The following is a 22,828-nucleotide window of genomic DNA, read 5'->3' as shown; positions in this document are numbered from 1 at the left end:
GCTCCCACTCCATACCTACCCCACGCCTAACAGAGGAAGGAACATTTTTCTGTGCGGGGGTGGCTTTCATGTTGGAAGGAGATGGTTGACGGTGTTATTTTTGTTCCCCACAAATGTGGATGTTTAAAATAGTGCTTTATTCATTCGGCATGAGTGACACATAGACTATGTATAGTGGTGGAACTGGTCCTGGCAGGTGAGGAGGGCCAGATCTCACCAAAACCAAGAGTCGTGGTTCTCCACTGATAACACCCAAGGGATCTTTTCTGAGGATGGTGGGCACAGAACCCCCATCATGGGCTGCCTGGCAAATCCACTCACGCAACCACTGAACTGTTTGAAATGGATGTACCTCGGAGCCAGTGAACCAGGACTTTGGCTTTGTTTCCATGGGGCATGCCAGCGGGTCACATTTCCTCTCTGAACCTGCCTCCAAGCAGCACTGTACTCATGAGGGGTAAGTGTGTCCGTTGTTCTTTCGTGCCTATTGACTTCGTGCCCTGCGGGTCTGGAGTTCAGCCAGCGTAACCGAATCAGGAGGCTGCGGCTCAGGCTATATTTAATTGGAGGTTTATTATCTTCTCACGGTTTTAGTTTTGGGAAAGTTTTCTAAGATTGATTGGATATCGTTGAGTTGAAGTAGTGTCAGTTTTGACCCCATGTGCTCCTTTTTCAGTGATTGTAACTAAAAAGTTTATTTAAAGCCTTATATTTTCAGTTTTTGAAAATTGCCCTTTTGTTCTTCAGGTCAGCCCAGTGAGCATTCTAGAAGGGACTCTTCCCATTTTGAAACAAATGGATTATGTTTCATGGAGTGTAACTTTGGGAAGAAGAGGATGAAATGTTTTATTCTCATGAAAAGTTTTATTACTGGAACTCATCTGATTTGAGTTGGAAGACAAGAAAATGCTTAGCTTTTGAGGCAAATGTAAAACTTACCATATGTCCAAGAGGGATTTTGAAATTGTTCTGGATTTTCCTTAAATGGATTTGACATGCAATGCAGAATTTGGATTTTATTTGGGAATGAAGGGGAAAAACCATTTAATCAGACTTAGGAGTGACAGTGGCAGTGAGTGAGGAATTATTTCACACTTCTTAGACATGATTATAATAGATGACATAGAACATTTGGTTGAGTTGAGTTAGAACCCATACGCCTCATCCACCTTCAACCTTCTCTTTTCATTTTAGAGTCTCCTCTGTACCCTCCAGTGTGATTTTACTCTGACTAGGGAATAGACACTAAAAATATTTCTGGAATGACGTGACCCACTCTCGCCCCATACAGGAAAGGGACAAGCCTTCACAAGAAACAGCACATACTTTGCTTTCACTTCTGAGAGTCCCGGGGTGGATCTACAGATGTTTCTCCTTCCATGGCCGATGGCATTCGGACTCCAAGCTGCCAATGGTGCCAGGCAAACAACTGGACAGGACAGCTCAGCTACAGGAATGTGGCCACAGTCTCGGCCAGAGCAGCAGCCCCCAAGCCACAGACCACCTCTGCCACCCGGTCCAGGAGGAGCCTTCCCACTTCCCTCAGGCTTGCCCAGGCCCCGCCACAGGGGCTGAAGAACTGGGAGGTGGTGATAGCAGAGAAAGTGGTGTCTACAGCCTTGGGGGCAGTCCAGGCACACAGAACCCTGTTTCGGGCAACTCTGCAGCCCCTCCAGCACCAGGGAAGGACCCAGGACAGCCCCAGCACTCACCCCTGTCTCTTCCTGTCGCTGACACCTGGGCAAGGGCTCAGAATGGAAGCTGCCACTCCTGAGCTGAATGCACAGGCCAGACTGAAAGAGGTGGGGGACGGGTTGAGTGGAGCTCAAGATAGCCAGGAGCTAAAGCAGCAGCTGCAGCCACTGCCCAAGTCATCAGCCTCCTCCCAGCAAGAAGCGAAATATGTGGAGATGTGCACTTCAGCTGGAGTCCAGAGGGAGAGTCCACAGACCATGAAACGGACTCTGGAGTGCTCACCTGGGGATCAGAGGACTTCTAGGAATCCCCAGGAGAAAGCCCAAGATGCACTCAGAAGTCCGAGGAGCAAGGCTCCAACCCCTCAGAAGACTCCTGCATCCTCGGAACTCACCGGATCCCAGATCTGCAGCACTGAAGAAGGCAGCAACTTCTCCTCCTCTTCCTCTTCCTCCTCCTCCTCCCCGGTGGGCAAAGCAGACAGTGGCCTTTCCGAGCCGGATGGACCCACCATATCAGCAGGGGCTCTGGCCACCTCGTCTTCATCTTTGGGCTTTGAGAGTGACGGTGGTGAGAGCGCAGTGAGCTGCCAGCCCAGGGGAGGAGTGGGAGGAAAAGCAGCAGGAGAGGGAGGTGGGGGAGGAAGAGGAGGAGGAGGAGGGGGAGCAGATGGAACAGAGTGCAGGGACATTATTGCCAAGTCTCAAGGAAGTAGGGGTCCCCACAGACACGAGCAGACTCACTACATCACCACCCACGAGATCCAGCTGAGTGAGGTAGAGCAGGACATGGATTTCGACGTGGGGCTGGCCTCCCGCTGGGATTTCGAGGACAACAACGTGATCTACTCGTTCGTGGACTATGCCTCCTTCGGTGGCAGTGACGAGACTCCGGGGGACATCACCTCCCCAACCGAAGAGGAGGACAACAGCTGCTACCTCAGCACTACTCCCAGCACCAATACCACCCGGACACCGAGCCCTTCCAGCAGTGACCCTCCCCGCCCCAGCGCAGGCAGCAGTGGTCGCGACACCAGCAGCACGGAAGTGGGCAGTGACCCTAGTGACAGTGGCCTCACTCCCCCACCCACTGGGCCTGGCACTGCCACCGGGCCTGAGCCCTTGCCGGAGGCCCCGGAGGCAGCTTCAGGGGCAGCAGCCGCAGCAAGCAGCTGTGGGAGTGCAGCAAGCCAGATCCTCCTATCAATCAAACCGACTTCCCGGGCTATAAATGAGCCTAGCAACGTGCGCGCAAAGCAAAACATTATTTATGCTGCCAAGCATGAAGGCGACATGAGCCTCCGAGTCTCTACGGCTGCTGAACACAATTCAAGTTCACTGAAGCAAGACCCGGCTGCAGCCGTGGCTCAGGACCATGCAAAGAAATTCATTGCTGTCCCTGCTCGCCTGCAAACACGGTGTGGGGCCATCCGGGCTAAGGAGCTGGTGGACTATTCCAGCGGGGCCTCCAGCGCCGTGAGTGAACTGGACGATGCGGACAAAGAGGTTCGTAACCTGACCTCCCGCGCCTTCCGGAGCCTCGCTTACCCCTATTTTGAGGCTCTGAACATCAGCTCCCGGGAGTCCTCCACACTCTCCGAAGTTGGCTTTGGGCGTTGGTCGACCTTCCTAGACCTAAAATGCGGGGGTGTTGGAGCCAGGGTGGAACAGAGCCTGCTCCGGAGCAGTGCAGCCGCGGTGGCTGCAAGTCTTAGGAAGGATGGTGGTGCCAGGACAACTGCAGACCAGCTCTACATCCACTCCAGGAAGTCCCAGACTAAGGCCTTGGAGTTTGTGGTCAGCAAGGTCGAAGGGGAAATCAAGCATGTGGAGACACCTTTGTGTTTCCAGAAGCAGGTCCAGACAGGCTCACACGTGGTCACCCTTCTGGAGCCTCTGAATTTACGCAGCGAGAGCAAAGCCAGCTCAACTGCTGGGCCCTGCAGGGCCACCAGAGGCTCCAGCAAGGGCCCCGGGTCAGTGTGCACAGATGACGGCTCAGAGACCTCTGAGAGCAGCAAGCCTGCCACCCGTGCGGAGGGCGCCCAGAAGAAGTCCAAGTTTGCTTCCAGTCTTCTCAAAAATGTCATCTCCAAGAAGATGCAGCGGGAGCAGGAGTTCAAAATGGAAAGGGGAGAAGTCACTGACACATCCCATAACCTCTCCGGCACATCCAAGGAGCCAGACTGTTCCCCGTCCTCCGCGGGTGAGAAGCAGCGGGAGAGGGGCCTGCAGAGGCAGGGCTCTCGCCACTCAGAGGCCGGCTCCGAATACACTGTGCTCAGCGTGTCTGATGCCGGCGCCGAGGGGTCAGTGGTGGGGTCTAAGTCTCCAGTTTTCAAAGCCAGTGCTCCTCGGGAGGGCAATGCTGGCTCCTGCCGAACTTTCCCTGATGGGCACACAGAGGAAGTGTGTGAAATTAAAAAGAGTGCATCAGAGACTGTCAAGGGCATCTTCCTCCGTAGTCAGAACAGTGCATTCCGGTCCTGGAAGGAGAAAGAGGCAGAGAAGCAGGAAGAAAAAGCCCCTATCGGGAAGCTTCAACTCCCCAAGGGGGGTGACTGGAGGGCTGATCTTGGGGAGATCTCTGCCAGCAAGTCCACCATCATGTCGCGTCTCTTTGTCCCCAACATCCAGCAGACACCCAAGGACAAGCAGCCAGAGAAACAGGCAACCAAGTACCCTGCTGCCCAGGCCACCTCCACTGCAGTGATTAAGCCCAAAGCTCCGGAAATCAAGATCCGGCTGGGGAGTGTGCAGCAGCCAAGCTCAGACTTCAACATTGCCAAGCTGCTCACACCCAAGCTGACCAGTGGCAGCTCCTCTAACCTCCTCAAGACCATTGAGGACAACACCAGGGTGCAACAGAAACTCTTCCGCGGGGACAACATGGAAAAAGCGCCCCAATTCCAGGTGAGAGACGTCAGAGACAAGTCCAAAGCCCAGGCCCCTCTCCACCAGGTGAGAGATGTCAGGAAACTAATCAAAGGGTCAGGCGATAGCAGTGACAAGGGCAGTGTTACCCCGGAGCAGGTTACCCCCGGGCCCAAACCCAGGCAGTTGGCTGCTGCGGCTGGCGGATCCAGATCCCTGTCCCCCATGGTGATTACGTGCCAGGCAGTGCTGAACCAGAGAGAAGAGAGCATGGACCGAGAGCTGAGGGAGAGCACGGGCAAAGGTGGCAACAGCAACGGCTTGAATGCCTCCTCGCCAGAAGGGACAGTCTTGGTTCACAGGGCATCTGGCAGGCTGCCCGTGGCCACCATTGCCCCCAATAAGCCTGAGCAGGGCTCCTACCTGCCTGTGCTCAAGATCGTCTCCAAGGTTTCCGCTCAGAAGACTCCAGAGAAGGCCAAGGACGAGGAGGAAGGCCGAGACCCAAAACCGTCTCGGAACGCCTTGGAGAAGCTGACTGCTGCAGTGAGATCCATGGAGGAACTGTACAGCTTCAACAGGAATGAGTGGAAACGCAAAAGCGACCCCTTGCCGGTGATGACGGACAGCCATGTCCTGTCGCTCATTGCTAGTGAAGAGAGACAAGGGGTCGGGGCTGCTGAAGGGGACCCGGACAAGCTGGTCAAACGGCCTGGTGAGGTAGGAGAGCGGGGCACAGGAGGCAGAGGCGGAGTGGTCCTGCGAGGGGGCCCCATGGAGCGTCTGCAGCGCAGAAACTCCAACCCGAGCTCCGAGAGTGTGTCTGCCCGTGCCGCTGCCTTCGAGAACCTGGCTCTGGCTAAGGAAAGGCCCCGGTCCCTCTATATTCCCCCAGTCCACAAAGACGTGGAGAGAACCCAGCCCCTGCAGCCCCTCCCGCCACTCGCCAGCAACCGCAACGTGTTCACAGTGAGTGCGAGCAGCGCCCAGAAAACCGGTGGTGTTGCTGGCAAGTTCCCACAAGGGCTTTCTCCAGAGAGCCCTTCAGCAACAAAAAGCATCAAGTCTCAGGGACTTCGGTCCCTCAAGATCTCTCCGGCCACCCGGGCACCTCTTGATGAGGTGACCAACAGGAAAAATGGCAGCAATTTGGAAAAGAGCAATAGCGACTGTGAGAATTACCTGACCATCCCACTTAAAGGAAGCTCTGCAGCTGGGGAACTTCAAGGCAGGCCTAGGGCGGGGAGGGAAGGGCCCCCAGCCTCCTCAGCGGCCACTCTCTGCAGCTTGCCCCCACTAAGCGCCCGCAGTCAGGTCCCCAGTTGCCCCAAAGGCTCCCAGATCAGCGGAACCAGGAGGCTAGCTTGGCCTACCAAACCTGATAATCCACGGGAGTCAGTAGCTGCCCCCACAGGGCCCCAGAGCCCACAGCATCCCCCCACTGCCATCTACCACCAGCAGCCACTGCCCTTCACCCTGCAGGGGTCCCAGCCCCAGGTCCTTTGCTTCTCCCCACCTGGCATGCCTGCCCCAGCACCTTCAGGCCCAGCTCCCGTCCCCTCAGACCCCTTCCAGCAGCCACAGCCTCAGCAGACCCAGCGCAAGATGCTTCTGGATGTGACAACTGGCCAGTACTACCTGGTGGACACACCAGTGCAGCCCATGACCCGGAGACTGTTTGACCCCGAGACAGGGCAGTATGTGGATGTGCCCATGACCTCCCAGCAGCAAGCTGTGGCTCCCATGTCCCTCCCTGTGCCACCCTTGGCCCTGAGTCCTGGGGCCTATGGACCCACCTACATGATCTACCCTGGGTTTCTGCCCACAGTGCTGCCTACCAGTGCCCTGCAGCCCACGCCAGTTGCTCACACCCCAGGGAACAGTGAGCTCTCCCAGACGGCTGCAGAATCCCCCAGCAAAGAGGCAGTTGCCAAGTTAACTGAGGCCCCATACTTCATGGCCTCTGGTCAGTCTCCTGCTTCCTCTTCAGCCCCAGCAGCCACGTCCCAGCTGGTGGGAGCCAAGGGCTTTGCCCAGCTGCACGGCAAACCTGTCATCAGCATCACTTCCCAGCCTCTGGGGCCGAGGATCATTGCTCCCCCCTCCTTCGACGGCACCACCATGAGCTTTGTGGTGGAGCACAGATGATGAACGGTCGCCAGGAAGCAAGATGGAGCTGGGTGAGTGTAACTTTGATCATCAGATATAAATATTAAGAGCAACCCTCTTTCTTTGTGTGTGTGTGTGTGTTTGAAATGTCAGATTTACAGCAGAGGAAGTTATCTAGAAATGGGCATTTTTGAAGAATAGAAAAAAAAACCATCCGAATTAAGGAGCTAATTTTCTTGCCAAGTTTCCTCCTCTCCCCATTCCTCAGTCTCCACGGCCTTTCCCCTTTGACCTTTTCACGTTGCCCGAGTGTTTTTCCCACCTGTTAGTAGGAGGGAAGTGAACCTTGCATCTGTCAGGTTAGAGTTTGTTGACAGTTCACAGGGGAGAGAAACAAAAACCCAGCCCATATTTTGTGGAGTGAGCCTCTATTCCTGGCAGCCCCTGTGGTAGAAGAGAGAACACCCTACAAAATCATTGGGAACACTGTTAATCAGCTTGTTCCTCAGAAGTAAAGGGGTCAAAGACTGACATTTTCTTGTTAGAGAGTTTTCTGAATTTCCAGAATAATTTTTCTCCCTCTCTCACATCTTCCTCTTGAACTTTCTTACACAAGAGAATGTCTTTTTTAAGCCCTTGTTTTTCTTTTTTCAATCAAAACACTTTTTGTTAGATGAGTCCCAGGTCTTTAAGGTATGTTACGGTGCACACACACACACAAACACACACACACACACAGCCGACCTCTGTGAGAGGGGGGATCACTGAGAGCTGTGACTCCTGGCAGGGGCTGCTATGTTGGACCCAGTCATTCAGACCAAATCCACTCTCTCAGCTGCCAGGCCCTACAAGGTGCTCATTTTCATATCTGCATGTTCTCCCTTCAAAAAGGGAGCAACTGCTACTGGCTCCCCTCTAAAGGAAATTAGATAAAGTAGATTCCTAACACCTGAATTAATCCAAATTCATAGACAGGAATTCTTGCCATAAATACTGTCCATGAAACCTGATAGGAAAAGTGAGCCTGAGTCAGGGCACTTCAGGTCACACACATGGGAAAGATCGGGACACACTTCAGATGCGAACACAAAGATGTCAGCACTATGGGGGCAAATTGCCCCTCATTCTCCTGTTCTCTTCAGGTTAGAAAAGGTTGACCTTATAAACGTTTCTTGGACTTTCACTTCTTGGTAAGGTTATATCAAACCAAGAGAGGAGATAGAGAAGAGAGAAACCCTTTCTATGCTTATGTAAGGAAATAAGCCATTTCTCTGAACTGAAAAAGAACAGAGGAACAATATTTCATTGGCCAATGAAAGAGCCTTAAATTAGGAAGTAGGATCATTAGATTACAGTCAAAGCTTCTTCCCACCAGCTGTGTGTTCTTGGGCTGCAAACTCTAGCAACACATGACACTCATGTGATAATATCTACTCCTCAAAATGCATCTGAGCATCAGATGATATAAGAGTGTGCTGCAGATTTAAAGCCCTTTTCAAATTAAGGGGCTATTGCGTTTATTGTAGTACACAACATTCGGACACTGTTCAAAAATCCTTGGGTCTTTCTCAAAGAATTCAGGGAAAAACACAAGACTCATTTTACTTGCAATCTAGAAATAGATAATTAGAAATTTTTCTCCCCAAGGGTTTGTAACAGATAGTGTGTGATGATCACAAAAAAATGAGGGAGGGAAGAGATTGAAGATAAATAATGCATCTTATGTCTATTGTAGAAAATAAAGAAAAAATTTAGTGCACATGTGGAAGGGACTCAGGATTAGAGAATAGTCTTGCAGAAGGGAAAAAGTAGCCTCTAGACAAAAGCAGTTTAATCTTCTGGACAGGTGGTCCTGTATTTACCTAAGACTATTTTGGAGCAGCTAATGCTGCGAGGCCTTTGTGTGATTGCAGAGGCACAGAAGCAAGGGGAAGGCAGGGCCGGGCAGAGAGAGGAAGCAGGCACACCTGCTCCTGTAGTGTCCCCTCGGCACCTGCCTGTGGCCTTTCTCCCATCTGTGAAGTCCGAAGTGGTTAGGCTTGGATTTATTTCCATCAGACACAAATACAAATCACAGTTTTTAGTGTTCAAGATTTGAAAAATGAGTTTTTTGGAAGTTTATTTTTTTTAAAGCAAAACCTTTATTTTAGTCCATAGCCCTGAAGACAGACAGTAAAAGATGGCCTCGCCATTTAAGAAGACTAATGAGGCCCTGGCTGCTGTGGCCCAGTGGATTGAACACTGGCTTGTGAACCAAAGGATCGTAGTTCAATTCCCAGTCAGGGCACATGCCTGGGTTGTGGGCCAGGTCCCCAGTAGGGAGCCCGTGAGGGGCAACCACACAGTGATGTTTCTCTCCCTCTCTTTCTCCTTCCCTTCTCTTCTGTTGAATAAGTAAATAAAATCTTTAAAAAAGAAGAAGACTAATGAGGAACTAAAAATTAGCTTTTTGTACACAGGCAAAAAAATCTCATTATTAAAACTCAGATAACTAACAAAAATCCTTCAAAACTCACCTTCCTTATAGTTCTATACCATTTCCCAAAGAAAAGTCAGATCCATAAATAAGTGTGTAGTTCTTTTCCTGTTGTGAAAAAAATTTTAAATGCTATTTAGATGCATCAAAATTTACATTGTACTCACTCATTCATCAGTGGATACTCATATGAATGGTCCTTGTGAGAAGCCTTGCCCACTGGTTTCAGTTCAAAATTTCCTATGAAAACCAGCCTTATCCTAGAGCTTTTCCTTGAGGTGGGGTCTGGTTTTGTGTGCCCCTTTCAATTAAGTCATTTAAGTGATTTGATCCAATGACAACATTTTGCAGAGGAGAAAACTGGGACTTAGAAAGAAAAGGACCTGTGGAGATGGCGCTTAGCCCCCAGGCCACGCAATGGTCCCCACAGGCCACTCTGTGTGTTTGTTCCTTGGTAGGCAGCACAGAACAAGGGAAGGGTAGCTGAGAATGCAGTGAGATCTGAACTGGCAGACAGGATACCTGGGATCTACCCTCTGCCTCTCTGGGCATTTGGAAAATGAGTGTTTGAATGAAATGCATGAATTCCCCCATTCATTTAACAAGCATGAATTGCAGGTTTACAGTCTACCAGCTACAATGTACTCTGCGGTGACCTTAAACCCCCATGTGATCTGGTGTGGATGCATCAGCCAGCAGCCTGCACTCCAGCTGGAGGACACACACCAAACACACAGAAATGCAAAACTAGTGTTCAAGTCCTGTCTTCACCTTTAAGATTCCTTCCAGCTCAAATAATATATATTTCATCATCTATTTTTAGCTGTGCATTGTAACAGGGAGCTTTGCTTTCTGCCCCTGTATATCTTTGAGCATAACCAGCTGCTGGTTTTTTCTAATTATTCTGTTATGAATTTCCCTTTAGTTTTGCTTTTATAGGTGAGACATTCCCACTGCAAAGATAATTAGTAATGTTACTTGTTTCATTATTATTTAATGATGACATTGCAGATTGTGATAAACAGACAAGGCTGTGTACATCCAGTAGCCCAGTGACCAGAGAGTCACAGCAGGAGCCCGTTTGTGACACACATCGTGGTTGGCACAGCAGTTGTAAAACTTCACTACTTCCTTCTTTTCTGCTAAAACCTTTCTGTTCTAGACCCTTGTCACTTGTTGATTTTGTTTCGAACATCCCAGCTCCACAGGATCTTGGATGCCTTTTCCAGAGCTTATTTTTGGTTTTAGTTTTCTATCATTGGAAGCATGAAGCTATATTTTTCCTTTTCATGCTTTCTCCAGCCCACCTACATAGATGCCATATTTTTGTTTTAAAATTTTTATGGCAACTTGATACTAAATACCATTTACAAGAGCATAGACATAAAATAAGCATGTGATAATAACAAAACAAAACTTTAATTGGCACCAGGCCTGCTGTGCAGTAGGTATTGCAATTACTTTGTTACATTTGAGTGTCTTTTTTTTCTGTAAGATTTTATCCATTTGTTTATTCATTTCTGAGTGTGCCTTATGGAACAGCTCCTACAGGTTTGTCTTTCTTTTCTCCTTACCTTCTCAGAGTTAATTTCAACCCTCTGCATAGAGCCCCGCAGGTCAGAGAAAGGGGGCTGGATGTTGCAGAGTGTTCTAAGCAGGTCCTGAAGAGGTCATTAGATCGTCAATCCCTGTCCTCTCCGAGTTAAACTGCAGGAGGAAATTGGCCCTTGGGGAGGTTAAGTGGCTCTTCTTCAGTCCCAGCATTCCTGTGGGGCGGAGTTGGGACCCAAAGCCTGAATCACCCCGTATCAGAGTCTTTTCTTCCAGTTTGCTTCTTTCTTACTGCTTGCCAGCCCCTTCTCTTTTTCTGCCCACAGCCAGCCACCGTCCTCCTCCCTGGCATTTCACCCACTAGTTCATTTCCACTCCTTTCTTCCCTTGCTATTTGTTTGAGAATTTACTTTCTGTTCTTTGCTTTTGTGTGTGTGTGTGGTGGGGAGGAGGGCTTTACTCCTTATTGTGGTTTTTCCTTTCCCATTCCCTTCAAGCTGATTTAGTTTAATGTGTCACCTTGCTTCTTTCCATCTCACTTTTTTCGTTTGTAGTTTGTATTTAATCCCAGACTGGAAAACTTAAAGGACTAGTCCTCCCTGCCAGCTCCCTCACCAGAACCTTCTTTGCATCTGTGAAACAGGACAGTTGGCTGCAAGCTCAACATTTCATATTCATTTCACTCCATAATTACAATTCTTAATCAATTCATTTATTTCCATTTTTCTCTGACTTGGTTGTGACTTCCTTTCTTAAGTATTATATGTGACTTTTGCTTCATTTTATTATCTTCATAATGCCTTTTTTTTTCACCCTTTTCCTTCTCCTTTTCTCTTTTCCTAGATTGTAGCTTCCCTCTTGCTCTTAATGTTGTGCTTCTCTCCAGAATTTTACTACCTTTATTATTCTCTTCTCAATCCTCTATTAGATTAATAAAAATAAAAAGTAATAGCTAATGTGTATTAGTCATTTATCATATGCCAAGATTTAACATCATGCCATCTGACTCTTAAAACAAGTAGCTACTATATTCATCATCTCCATTTGACAAATAAAGAAATAACTTGTCCCTTGGCCCTTCATGCTCCATGGCCGTGCTCTTGTGGGGGCCCCTGGTTTGCCCTTCTCTTACTCTTTGCCCTCCAGGTCTCAGTTCCTTCCTGTGAATTGTCCCTCTTCAGTCATCTGAGAAGAAGAGAAAGGAATAAGGTCAGAAACCGACCTTGAATCTGGTAATGTCTAGCATATACCAAGCCTCCAGGTGTATTTTTCTTTTGATTGAAAAATTAGCTGTCCTTGGTTATTAGAGCATTTTACTCCCCAAAGAGGAACTTGAGCCAGTGTTAGCATGTCTAGGGGCTGTGGCTCTTGGTGGTAGGGTGTTTCGGTGTGCATGTGGGATGCACACCTGAGAGTGGAATCCGCCCTGGAGGCCAATGGATTCATGCATTGTAGTTGGAGGGGAGCTGTGTGGTTTCACCAAAACCCCAGTATGCGCCCCTTGAAATCAGGCAGTCCTGGCCCAAATTCTAATACTCTTACTACTCAGGACAAGTGACTTGCCCTCTCTGGGCTTCAATTTTCTCAGCAATAAAATGGGGATACCTTGCAGGAATATTGTGAAGATTGAATTATAAAACCATCACAAAGGACGTATCAAAGGGTTCATAGCATGTACACTTGGAGACTGTAACCTCATGAATGACTTAGAACCTTCTGGTCTTTCAGAGGCCCTCACCAGAGCAGGAAATCAGCCCTTATTCTTACAGACACCCAGGGCAGCATCAGGGGCCTGATCCAGGACTATTTTATATTTATATTTTTCTAAACTGGAGGCAGGTTCCACAGCTCTGCAGTCAGAGCTGGCTGATCTCTTGGGAAAGGCCAGATGGCGGTAGGTCAAGGTATCTGGTACCCTCCAAGGCTTTCCGGTATGCTCTACAACTCTGGGCCTAGATCGCCAGCAACAGTATGATGATTTCCCTCTCTGCCTGGACACAGGCTCGTGTAGAACAAAGGAAAACCTGACCCAGCATCCATCCTGAACTCTGTAGTGTATTCTGGTCCTATAAGTGTAGGAAGTCATCCGGGCCAAACTGCCTGGTGACACAAGATAGTCAGCCTCTTGTCTTTACTGACTTCCTCATGGTCCTCTGATTGGTTAAATGTGTCATTTATTATTATGTTATTATTTTCTATTTAATAATCATTGGAATAACTTAGTAATTTCATGATTTCAAATAGAATTGCTAATAAGTTAATGTAAACAAAAGCAATACCCTGTGAATGAATAAAATGGCAGTGTCTGGGCAATGAATCCCTGAAAACTGTGCTGGCAGATTGTATAAATAGATTTTCCCTCTATCTCTCAGCATCCTGGAGTGCCTTCCTGCCCTCTTTGATTCACAGAGAAATGATTCTTCACAGTCTTCTATTTTCTTCTCTGTCTCTTGTGATTATATTTTCCTTTTCTGTTGCTACTTTATGTCATTAGGCAAAAAAACTTAAATTTGGCAAATGAGGTCTCCAAACTCACAATGGTATTTTTCATCTTGAAGGTCATTCCTTAACATAAAACTCAAAAGAATAAAACAGAAAGCATGAAATATTGTACATATGAAGTCATCGTTTTTGCTATAGACTTCCTTTTTTAAGCATATATTAGCAGGTCGGTTTCTAGATGACAGGGTTAAAATATCCTTACTGATTCCTGTGATTGCATATAAGTGATTAGATAATGGTTATGAGATACTTGTTGAAGGTTATTTTTCACCTGATAGAGTCTTCTTCATCCCTTACAAATATTACCTGTAGGCCACTCTAGTTCTGTTGTTATAACATGACATTCACATATCGACTCTGAAGTGTTTAAGAAAATGTTCTTTAGGCAAAGTTCTAGTAGATGCACTATATAAAGAAAGCGGTCAACTGAAAGGGCTAATTTACAGTAAGCTTTTGAACATGTCAGTACTTATCTTAGAATGGATTGAACTAAGTTATAGCCTCTGACCGGTATATCTCATTTTAAACAAAATGTACCAGGTGAAATTCTACATAATCTGGGTAGCGATTTTTTCGTTTACAAAAATTCTCAGTATAGCCTTCACTCATTTAACTGGATTACTAATTCATGGTAATTTCCATTTCTGCATGATATTTTAGGGACACATCTATTACACACTTTTATCCTTGTTGTGAATGATTTAAGTGAAACTAGACATTTCGCTCTAAAATCAGTTTTGTATAACTCTTTGTATCTAATTCAATTTTCAAACAGAAGTTCGTTCCCCTTTGGGCACTTTCTTAAAGCCAGTATAATGTCTAGTAAGTTCAGAAACACATTTGCCAAACACACTTTAAAATGTGAACTTGATCATTATTAATATTGAAAGTAAACAAATAGTTAAATAAAATATACTTTGACATATTTCTTGCTTCTTTAAAAATAAATTTTACACCCTGGATGGTGTAGCTCAGTGGATTGAGCTTGGGCCTGCGAACCAAACAACCACGGTTCGATTCCCAGTCAGGGCACATGCCTGGGTTGCAGGCCAGTTCCCAGCAGGGGACCCACAACAGGCAACCATACACCGATATTCCTCTCCCTCTCTCCTTCCATTCCCCTCTAAAGATAAATAAATAAAATCTTTTAAAAAATGAATTTTACTTTTGGAGCTAACCATCTATTCTTTCCTATGTTTGTTTATAGGAACAAGACAGAAAGATGGACTATTCTTCTTTAATCTGAAGGTTCATTGTAACAGCACTAAGAATTCATCTTAAAAATTTCCTCTACATGTGTTATTCTTAGTTTTTCCTTCTTATAAACCAAGTGTATAAGTTTCTATATTTTCCCGAACAACTCTGTTAAGACAAATTGTGTTATTTTAGTTTTATTGGGCTGGTTGAATGGTTCAATTTTTCCCCCTGTAAAATTGTTTTTTTATACTTTACTATAGGATATAAACTTTCTATTTATCTTTCCTTCCATTTGGCTAGACAAGAAAGAATCCCTTAAGTATTTTCCTTAAGAATCCCTTAAGAGTTCAGTCAAACCACACAAGAGAATGAGATTGGTTTCGTTGTAAACCAAGCCAGCAAATCAATAACTTGGGTCCCAGATCTCCTCATAGGTTCTCAGAATATGTGAGGACTAGCCGACAGAATTGTAGCACATGTTTTGATTTTAAATATGATGTGTCCTCACTTTGAATCATATACCAGCCAAGCCTAAAATTCTCTTCATTATATTCTACATGTTATTTTATTGGATTTAGCATGAATTCAGATGTGATTGTGAAAAGTAGTGGTTTTAACTTTTATGCTTTGTTTTCATTTTTCCAATGGTACAATGTCATGACACTATTTGTTGCTTTAAAACAGAATGGCTTAAAATATGGAAGAGCAAGTGATTATATTTAAAATTAAGTTTTTAGTCTCAGGAAGGTATAAAATATCTATTTCCCTCTGTAACCCAAACTCGTTATAAGTGTATAGCAGCTTTTGGTCTTCTTCAATGATTCCCTCCACAGTTACGTAGTCCTGGATCTCATGGACTGTTTGGAGTCCAAAGAGTGACCAGTTTGGGGTGATAGAGTAGAATGTAAGCTCCTATTCAGTGGCTCTGATTTGCTCCAGCCCTAGCGATAACAATAGCAGTGACCTAGGGTTATATCACTTGCTCCTTGTGGTTGTAAGAGACATTGAGAGTCCAAATCATAGAATCTTTCGCTGACATTCAATACTGCCTCAGTTGTAACCCAGTTCTGAAGGTTATTTTAGTGAGTGTTCACAGTGAATCTTGAAGAGGTGATTGATCAGATAAATATTTAGCTTGTCAGAATTAATAAGTGTGCCAATATCTATTTGACAAATGTTACATTGGAGTATTTCTTACTGTTTAAAAGAATACCTTGAAGGTTTCCCCAGGATTTCTTATTTAAGAAATCTCCTCTTCTTTACTTATTTGTTCAACGATAAAGCATTCTGGTAATTTTAAAAGCCTTTTTTATTTTAATAGTCATCAATTTTTGGTTTCTGCTTATAAATGCTTCTTGAAGCCACAGAATTTTATGCTGTTCATGATTGAAGGTGTGGGTAAAAAACTATGAGACTGGTTTTTGTGTGATTTATATAAGCTCATTATTTTGTAGCTATGCTTCCTTTCTCAGACTCTTTTAAAAAATTCAATTTCACTTTCAGGGCCTTCCTTAAAGGAGTAGCTTTTCCTAAAACAATATGTTGGATAAAAAGAAAGGTTTGAGGGAGGAATAATCAATCAGCTTTGCTCTCAATTCAATCAATCATTGGGCCAATGAACTATGAAATGCAGTGATAGCCTGTATGATACATGAAATAAGAAGTAGCCTCTGAGTATGGAAAAGATGCCCCTGTATCATATTAGGGAAAGTGTTATTCCTTTGTCATAGAGGTTTGCTGACCCAGGTGCATCGAGAGATTCACCCCAGAACTTACTGAATCTTTCACCACTGGGGAAGTTACAACATCAGCCCTTTCTCCTTTTCAGTAGAGATTGGCTGGGGATGAGGTCACTTAATATTGAAACGAGAAAGTAGAATCATTTTCAAAGATCTGAAACCTATAATACTTAAGACAGTACCATGAATCCTCAAGTATTTGAGCACCTCTGGTGCAACTTATATAGGATTTTGATGGATAGTACCAGAATTGGTAAGACTGCTTGAAAACTATGTGTGACTTCTAGGAAATCCCAATGGTCATACCCAGTAGTTAACTGTTTGCCAGCTCTACAAAAAGAGAGACTGTCCTAGAATATGTGGTAAAGTTCTTAGCTACCAAAAATCTGGGGCACCATAAGTTATTTATCATTATTTGTCCTCAGCAGATATGAGCCTTAAATTCTTACACTGAGTTAAATAGACATTGGGAAAGAAAGGAGAACTTTCCATTTGTTGGATCTATCAGAGAGGCTACGTCCTGTGAGGAGCTGTCAAGGATGCAGTAAATGTCTAAGTGGTTAAGAATGTACTTTACAATAATATTCTATGAATATGATATTGTCTGTTGATAATCTTGTGGTACTCTGTTTGCTCAAACCATACAAAGCTGCTAGACCATTCACTACCTCAAATGATAGGGAGGAACATTTTTAAAGACTTGAGATAAATCTAAATCCTGATGTCATTGTTTTCTCATTTCTTGAGGTCACATTGGTATTTGAAAGAAGTGGTGGTGCCCTTCCTTTTTCAACCACAGTTAAATAGAATAAGAGTCTATGAACCTTCCAACCCATAAAACTATTACCCTAATGATGTCCCTTCAGTTACTCAAATAAACCCTCTTATGTTTTAGATGCATAGAACTATTAACAAAGCATGTGGCATTTTCTAAGTAGTGCCTTGAGCTCAAATTTAATTAGATTTGCAGAGTCAGGCTTTTGCTATTTTCTCTCAGGTTACAAGTGTGATTCAGTTTTCCAGACAATTCACAGGGCATTGTGTGTAGAAATCTTGACCCATTTTCTTTTGCCCCTTGTTGATTAAGTGGTAAGGTTGTAATATGCTCTATTTGAATTGTTTGGGGTTTTTTTTGAAAACTGAACACATTTGTAACCAGTATGAAAATTTAATTAACTAGAATGTATTTTCTTAAAAGCATTCACTGAAATTGCCCCTAGGGTTGAATGAAGCCCAGATATGCTGTCTGTGACCTAACTTACAGGTTGCCTGTATGTCTGTGTATGTCTCTGTGTATATGGCTCTCTGCATATCATTGAGTAAATAAGTTAAAACAAAATACTTCTTGACACCTCTGTGATAAATCTCAAATGTTAACACACATTTTAAATTCATCCTTATATCATGAGAAAATGCTTAATAATATAAATGTCTTTCTTAATTTCGGATTTGACTTTTTGATCCTTGCCTCTTAAAGAGATTTAATGTGTTTAAGTTATTTTCATGTTTCATGTGTTTGCTACAAATAGAATGCTCATGCTACCTGAAATAATACTTTGGACTGCAGGACAGTATTGATTCCTAAGTAGACTAACTGTAATCTCATGATAAGTATATGTTCATATATATCCATGAGCAAACACATTCAATAACAGTTTCTGTGTTTAAAAACTATCACGAGATATTTTTATATGTGGTGCTTGAGGAGTTTCATTCTACAGTTTACAAGGTGTAGGTTTGCACCCCCAAATTCTCAGGGTATGCTATTTTACCCAAATACTTGAAAGAAAAAGGTGCCCTGTATTTTATCAGTACTGTTGAGGGGGGAAATTATAAATTCTGTGTAGGTTTGTTTTAGAAAAATCAAACTTATAAATTATGTTAAACTTTTACATAATTTCTAAGGAGATATACACATAGATAATATATACATTTTCAAGATACTGTTTCTACATTCTTAACTAATTTCTGGGTCCTAAGTAGACCTCACAGGTGCATAAAATCATTAACAAAGCATGTAGCATTTGCTAAATTGTACCTTGAGCTTGAATCTAATTAGAATTACAGCCTCTGGAAAACAAGCATGTTTGTCTGTGGCATGTGTAATTAGAAGGCCAAGGGGAGGATTCTGAAAATTGGACTTGTTTGTACGCCCCATGTCTCAGAAGAGAACTGAATGTTCACAACAGTATTTGTAAGCAAATTAATATTCTCGTTCCATGTTGCAACTAGAGCATATTATTAGATTTATTCCTATTTAATTCATAATGGTGCAGTTTTTTTTTAAGTTTCATAATTGCTTTTTACAAGCTAGTGTTAATGGCAAAAAGTCCTTTCCAGAGCTTTTTGAAATTCGCTGTTGTACCTGTATCTATTTTCTGGCAGGTAGTCCTTTTTCCCCCTCCCACTTTGAAGATGTAGGTTTCTGAATTTACACTTAAATCATATTGTTGTACAGTAAAGACAGTGATGGTTGAAAAGAATGTGAAGACTGAGGAAGTTATGTCCCAAACAGAGAAGAGTAAATTGTGTGATGAATGGATAATGCTGAATTATACCCCTGGCTGTGGATAAAGCCTGTGGTCAATGGAAAGAATGTGAAAATTTGAACTGCTCTCAAGACAGAAATCTTGGCGGAAGAGTTTCTACCTTAGGTGTGATGTGACTGAGTTACAGAACGCACTGAGCTCGGGCAGTGGGACTGTGAATCCAGCCCAACAGCTCTGACAATTACATCATCAGTGTACTGCGTACGGACAGAACCACGACTCAGACAAGGACTCTGTGAGACTAGCCTACTTACCTTAATTGCCAGCATTTGTAGGTGATTGTGCAATCTTGTGTAATGGTCTTTTATTTTGACTGTTGAAAAAAAAGTTTTGTTGTTTTTTTTCCAGTAAAAAGTAACTGCAAAGAACATATGCATTGTTTGTCTTTATTTTAACTCAAAAATAAACTTGGACATTTTCAGTTTCTTCTATATTCTAACTGAAATAATTTAACTAAGATGCTTTAATGTTTTACATCCAGATTATGTGAGTTTTCTATTCTTCTGTAACCTCAAACTTGGTGGCTTAAGACAAAGCAAATTTATTATCTTGTAGTTCTGGCAGTCAGAAGTCTGGGATGGATCTTTCTCTGAACCCACAGTATATCACCTGACCAACCTGAGGAATCTAACTGCTTGCATCACTGAACAGCATTGTGAGGAGCACCTAACAATGTATGTGATGCCCCATCACACCAAGGCACAACCTAGACAACAATGTTCCTGAGGGCCCACACGAAGGCCCACAAAGTCATTGTAGTTTTTTTTTCTTCAAAACCTAAGTATGAGAGCCACACATTTTGGAAACCTGTTACACAGTGAGTATCAATGTAACATGTCCCTTAAGTCAACCACTAGTTAACTAAAGTCACTATAAAATTTAAGACTGAAGCTTAAGAATGATTCAAAACCACGTTTCACAAAGAGAGACGTTCAGGACTTCTTACATATGTCCAGGGTTCGGGTGATAGGGCAAGAAAGAAAATTGAAGGCAGTCCTAGGCCTTCTTATATTTTCCTGAGTCACCTCTGGATTTCAGCTCCTGTTTCCAGTGAACTCCCATATTCCATTCTCTATCTTGCCTTAAGCATGCACTGTTCACTCTGCATTGCTTTAGTCCACCAGGCTTCCGTGCAATACCCACCCAATCCTGAGTATTCTGGGCTCAAGCCTGTATGTGTGGCAAGATTTTGCTGAAGTTTTGGGGTACATAGGATGGAGATTAGCAGGTGCTCCATCACGTGGCAGCCAGCTACATTAGCAAACACTTTAAACCTGAACCACTTACACACCTGTTCTTAAATAGATTTGTGCCATCTCTGGCACTAGAATATTTTCACTGTGCAGTTCATCTGTGCTTCAGCCACTTTCCCTGTTGCTGGACCCCTCTCTTTCTCTTCATCCTCTGCTTCCCCTATTTTTTGTGGTAAAATTAAATTTTATTTATTGTGCTTTTACAGCTATCCCATATTTCCCTCTTTGCCCCGCTCCAACAAGCCTTCTCACTCCCTCAGGCAATCCCCACACCATTGTCTATGTCCGTGGATCATGCATAGATGTGCACAATCTGTTCTTTGGCTACTCCATTTTCTATGCTATACTTTACATCCCCATGACTATTCTGTAACTACCACTTTGTGCTTCTTAATCCCTTCACCTTTTTTGCCCTCTCCCCAAGCCCCCTCCCATCTGGCAAACATCAAAATGTTTTCTTTATCTATGTTTCTATTTCTGTTTTGCTTATTTATTTATTTTGTTCTTTTAGGTTCAGTTGTTGATATCAATAGATATGTATTTATACCATTTTATTGTTCATATTTTTAATCTTCTTCTTCATAAAGATGATCCTTTAACATTTCATATAATGTTTAGTTTAGTGGTAATGTTCTCCTTTAGGTTTTTCTTTTCTGAGCTCTTTATCCGTCCTTCAATTGTAAATGATAGCTTTGCTGGGTGGAGTAATCTTGGTTATAGGTCCTTGCTTTTCATTATTTTGAATATTTCATATCAATCCCTTCTAGGCTGCAAAGTTTCTTTTAAGAAATCAGCTGACAGCTTTATGGATGCTTCCTTGTAGGTAACTAACTGCTTTTCTCTTGCTGCTTTTAAGATTCTCTCTTTATTTTTAAACTTTGGCATTTTAATTGTGATGTATCTTGGGGTGGACCTCTTTGAGTTTATCCTGTTAGGGACTTTCTGGACTTGAGTGTCTATTTTGTACACCAAGTTAAGAAAGGGGTTTTTTTCATTACTTTTTCAAATAGGTTTCCAATTCTTGCTCTCTATTTTCTCCTTCTGGCACATCCATGATGCAAATGTTGGTATGTTTGAAGTTGTCTTAAAGGTGTTTTTTACACTATTCTCATTTTTTGTTTTTTTATTTTTGCTGTTCTGATTGCCTTTTTTTTTTTGCTTTCTTATATTAGAAATTACTTATTTGACTCTTGGATTCATCCACTTAACTGTTTATTCCCTGTAAATTATATTTTATTTTAATTAGTGTATCCTTTATATCTGACTGGTTGTTTTTTATGGTTTCCATGCCTTTTTTATATTGATGATGTTCTCTTTGAGTTCATCTGCTCCTCCCCTAAGTTCATGTACCATCTTTATAAGCAGTGTTTTGAATTCTGCATCTAGTAGCTTGTCTCTATTTTGTTTAGTTCTTTTTCTGCAGTTTTGTTCTGTTCTTTCATATATGCTATGTTCTTTATCTCCTCATTTAGGCTGCTTCCCTGTGTTTGTTTCTATGTATTTCTTAGAGCTGCTATGTCTCCCAGGCTTGGTAGAATGACCTAAAGTAGTAGGTGTAGTAGAGCCCTGGTAGGATCCAGGGGCACAGCCTCCGCTATTACCCAAGCTGGGTACTCAAGATGTGCCCAGGATATGGGCTGTGTACACACTCCTGTTGTAGTTGAGCCTTGATTGCTGTTGGCATATCCAAGGTCAACCACTGTCTGGGCTCTGTCAAAGGTTAGAAAGTTTAAGCTACAAAGTGATCTGCAGATGGCTGCTATTTGTGCTAGCCTTGGAGATGCCCAGGCAAGGTCAAGCTGTGAACCAAGGCTGGCTGCTGATAATGCCAGGCCTGAGGCCACTTATGGAGAGGTATGGGGTTTGCTGAAGCCAGATGCTGTTTGCTTGAGATAATTCAGAAAAATCTGAAGCATGGGCTAAGACAAGCCATTCATATTGAAAAGCCACCAGAAATACTTTGGGTGTGCTGGAAAGTTGGGTGGGACATTGCCTCAGGGAATCACCAGGGCAGCGCAAACAGTGTTAGCCAGGTTGATGGAGTTTCAGATATGGTGACCACCTGCCAGCTCTGTAGCTTTGTGGTGGGAGGCCTCAGAAATGAAACAGTGGTCTCTTCCAGCACTTCTGTCTGGAAGAAAGCTGCCTCCCAGCTCTTGTTCTGGTCCCAGACAGCTCAGTTCCTCCTTATACATCTCTGATGCCTTTCAATCTACTGTCCCCATGCTGGAGCTCAGAGGGAGTGAGTTTGAGTAAGTCTGTGCACAGAACCTTAAGAGGAACTGCAAGAGAGTCCAGCAATTTCTGTTTTCCACAGTTTCAATCCCTGCTGATTTTTACTGCCAGAAATTATGAAGATTATCTTCCTGGCACTGGAATCCTAGGCTGGAGGTCCTGGTATGGGGCTGGGGCTCTTCACTCCTTATATATCCCAATTTTTATCTGCCACATGTCGGTTGGGACGAGCCCATTCTACATCTTTGTCCATGTCTCTTTTAATTTCGTAGTTGTAGGACTTCCATAGGGCTTGATTTCTGACAGTTCTCTATGATGGTTGTTATGTAGTTTAGTTGTAATTTTGATGTGGTTGTGAGAGGAGGTGAGCCATATGTACCTGTGCTGCCATCTTGAATGGAAGTTTTGCTCCTCTGTTCCTTAGCTTGCTGGCCCAGAATTTTCTAATTCCCTATTCCAGAGTTGTCCAACCTGGGGCCCACAGACTCGATGTGGCCCAGGATGGCTATGAATGTGATCCAACACAAAATCATAAATTTACTTAAAACGTTACTTAGTTTTATTACTAAGTTTTCTATTAAGTTTTATTAATTAGATGTATATATTTTCTATATTTGTGGTTATAAACTTGGGACCTGCTTGATGATTT

The 22,828-nt window shown here is 43.9% G+C and overlaps 1 protein-coding gene across 1 annotated transcript; it reads left to right on the top strand.

Annotated features, from left to right (window-relative positions):
* Positions 1-228: 228 nt before the first annotated feature.
* CUNH4orf54 (chromosome unknown C4orf54 homolog) lies at positions 229-19,053 on the top strand. Its single transcript, XM_053666438.1, is given in 3 exon segments — positions 229-457; positions 1,292-6,748; positions 14,414-19,053. Coding segments are annotated over 2 exon segments (5,493 nt in total). The 5' UTR covers positions 229-389; the 3' UTR covers positions 6,717-6,748; positions 14,414-19,053.
* Positions 19,054-22,828: the final 3,775 nt, after the last annotated feature.

This window comes from Artibeus jamaicensis, unplaced genomic scaffold (genome assembly GCF_021234435.1).
Source record: "Artibeus jamaicensis isolate MK-2021 breed Jamaican fruit bat unplaced genomic scaffold, CSHL_Jam_final contig_452, whole genome shotgun sequence".
In the NCBI taxonomy this organism is placed as follows: Eukaryota; Metazoa; Chordata; class Mammalia; order Chiroptera; family Phyllostomidae; genus Artibeus; species Artibeus jamaicensis.
This window is presented reverse-complemented; position numbering and strand designations above follow the sequence as displayed.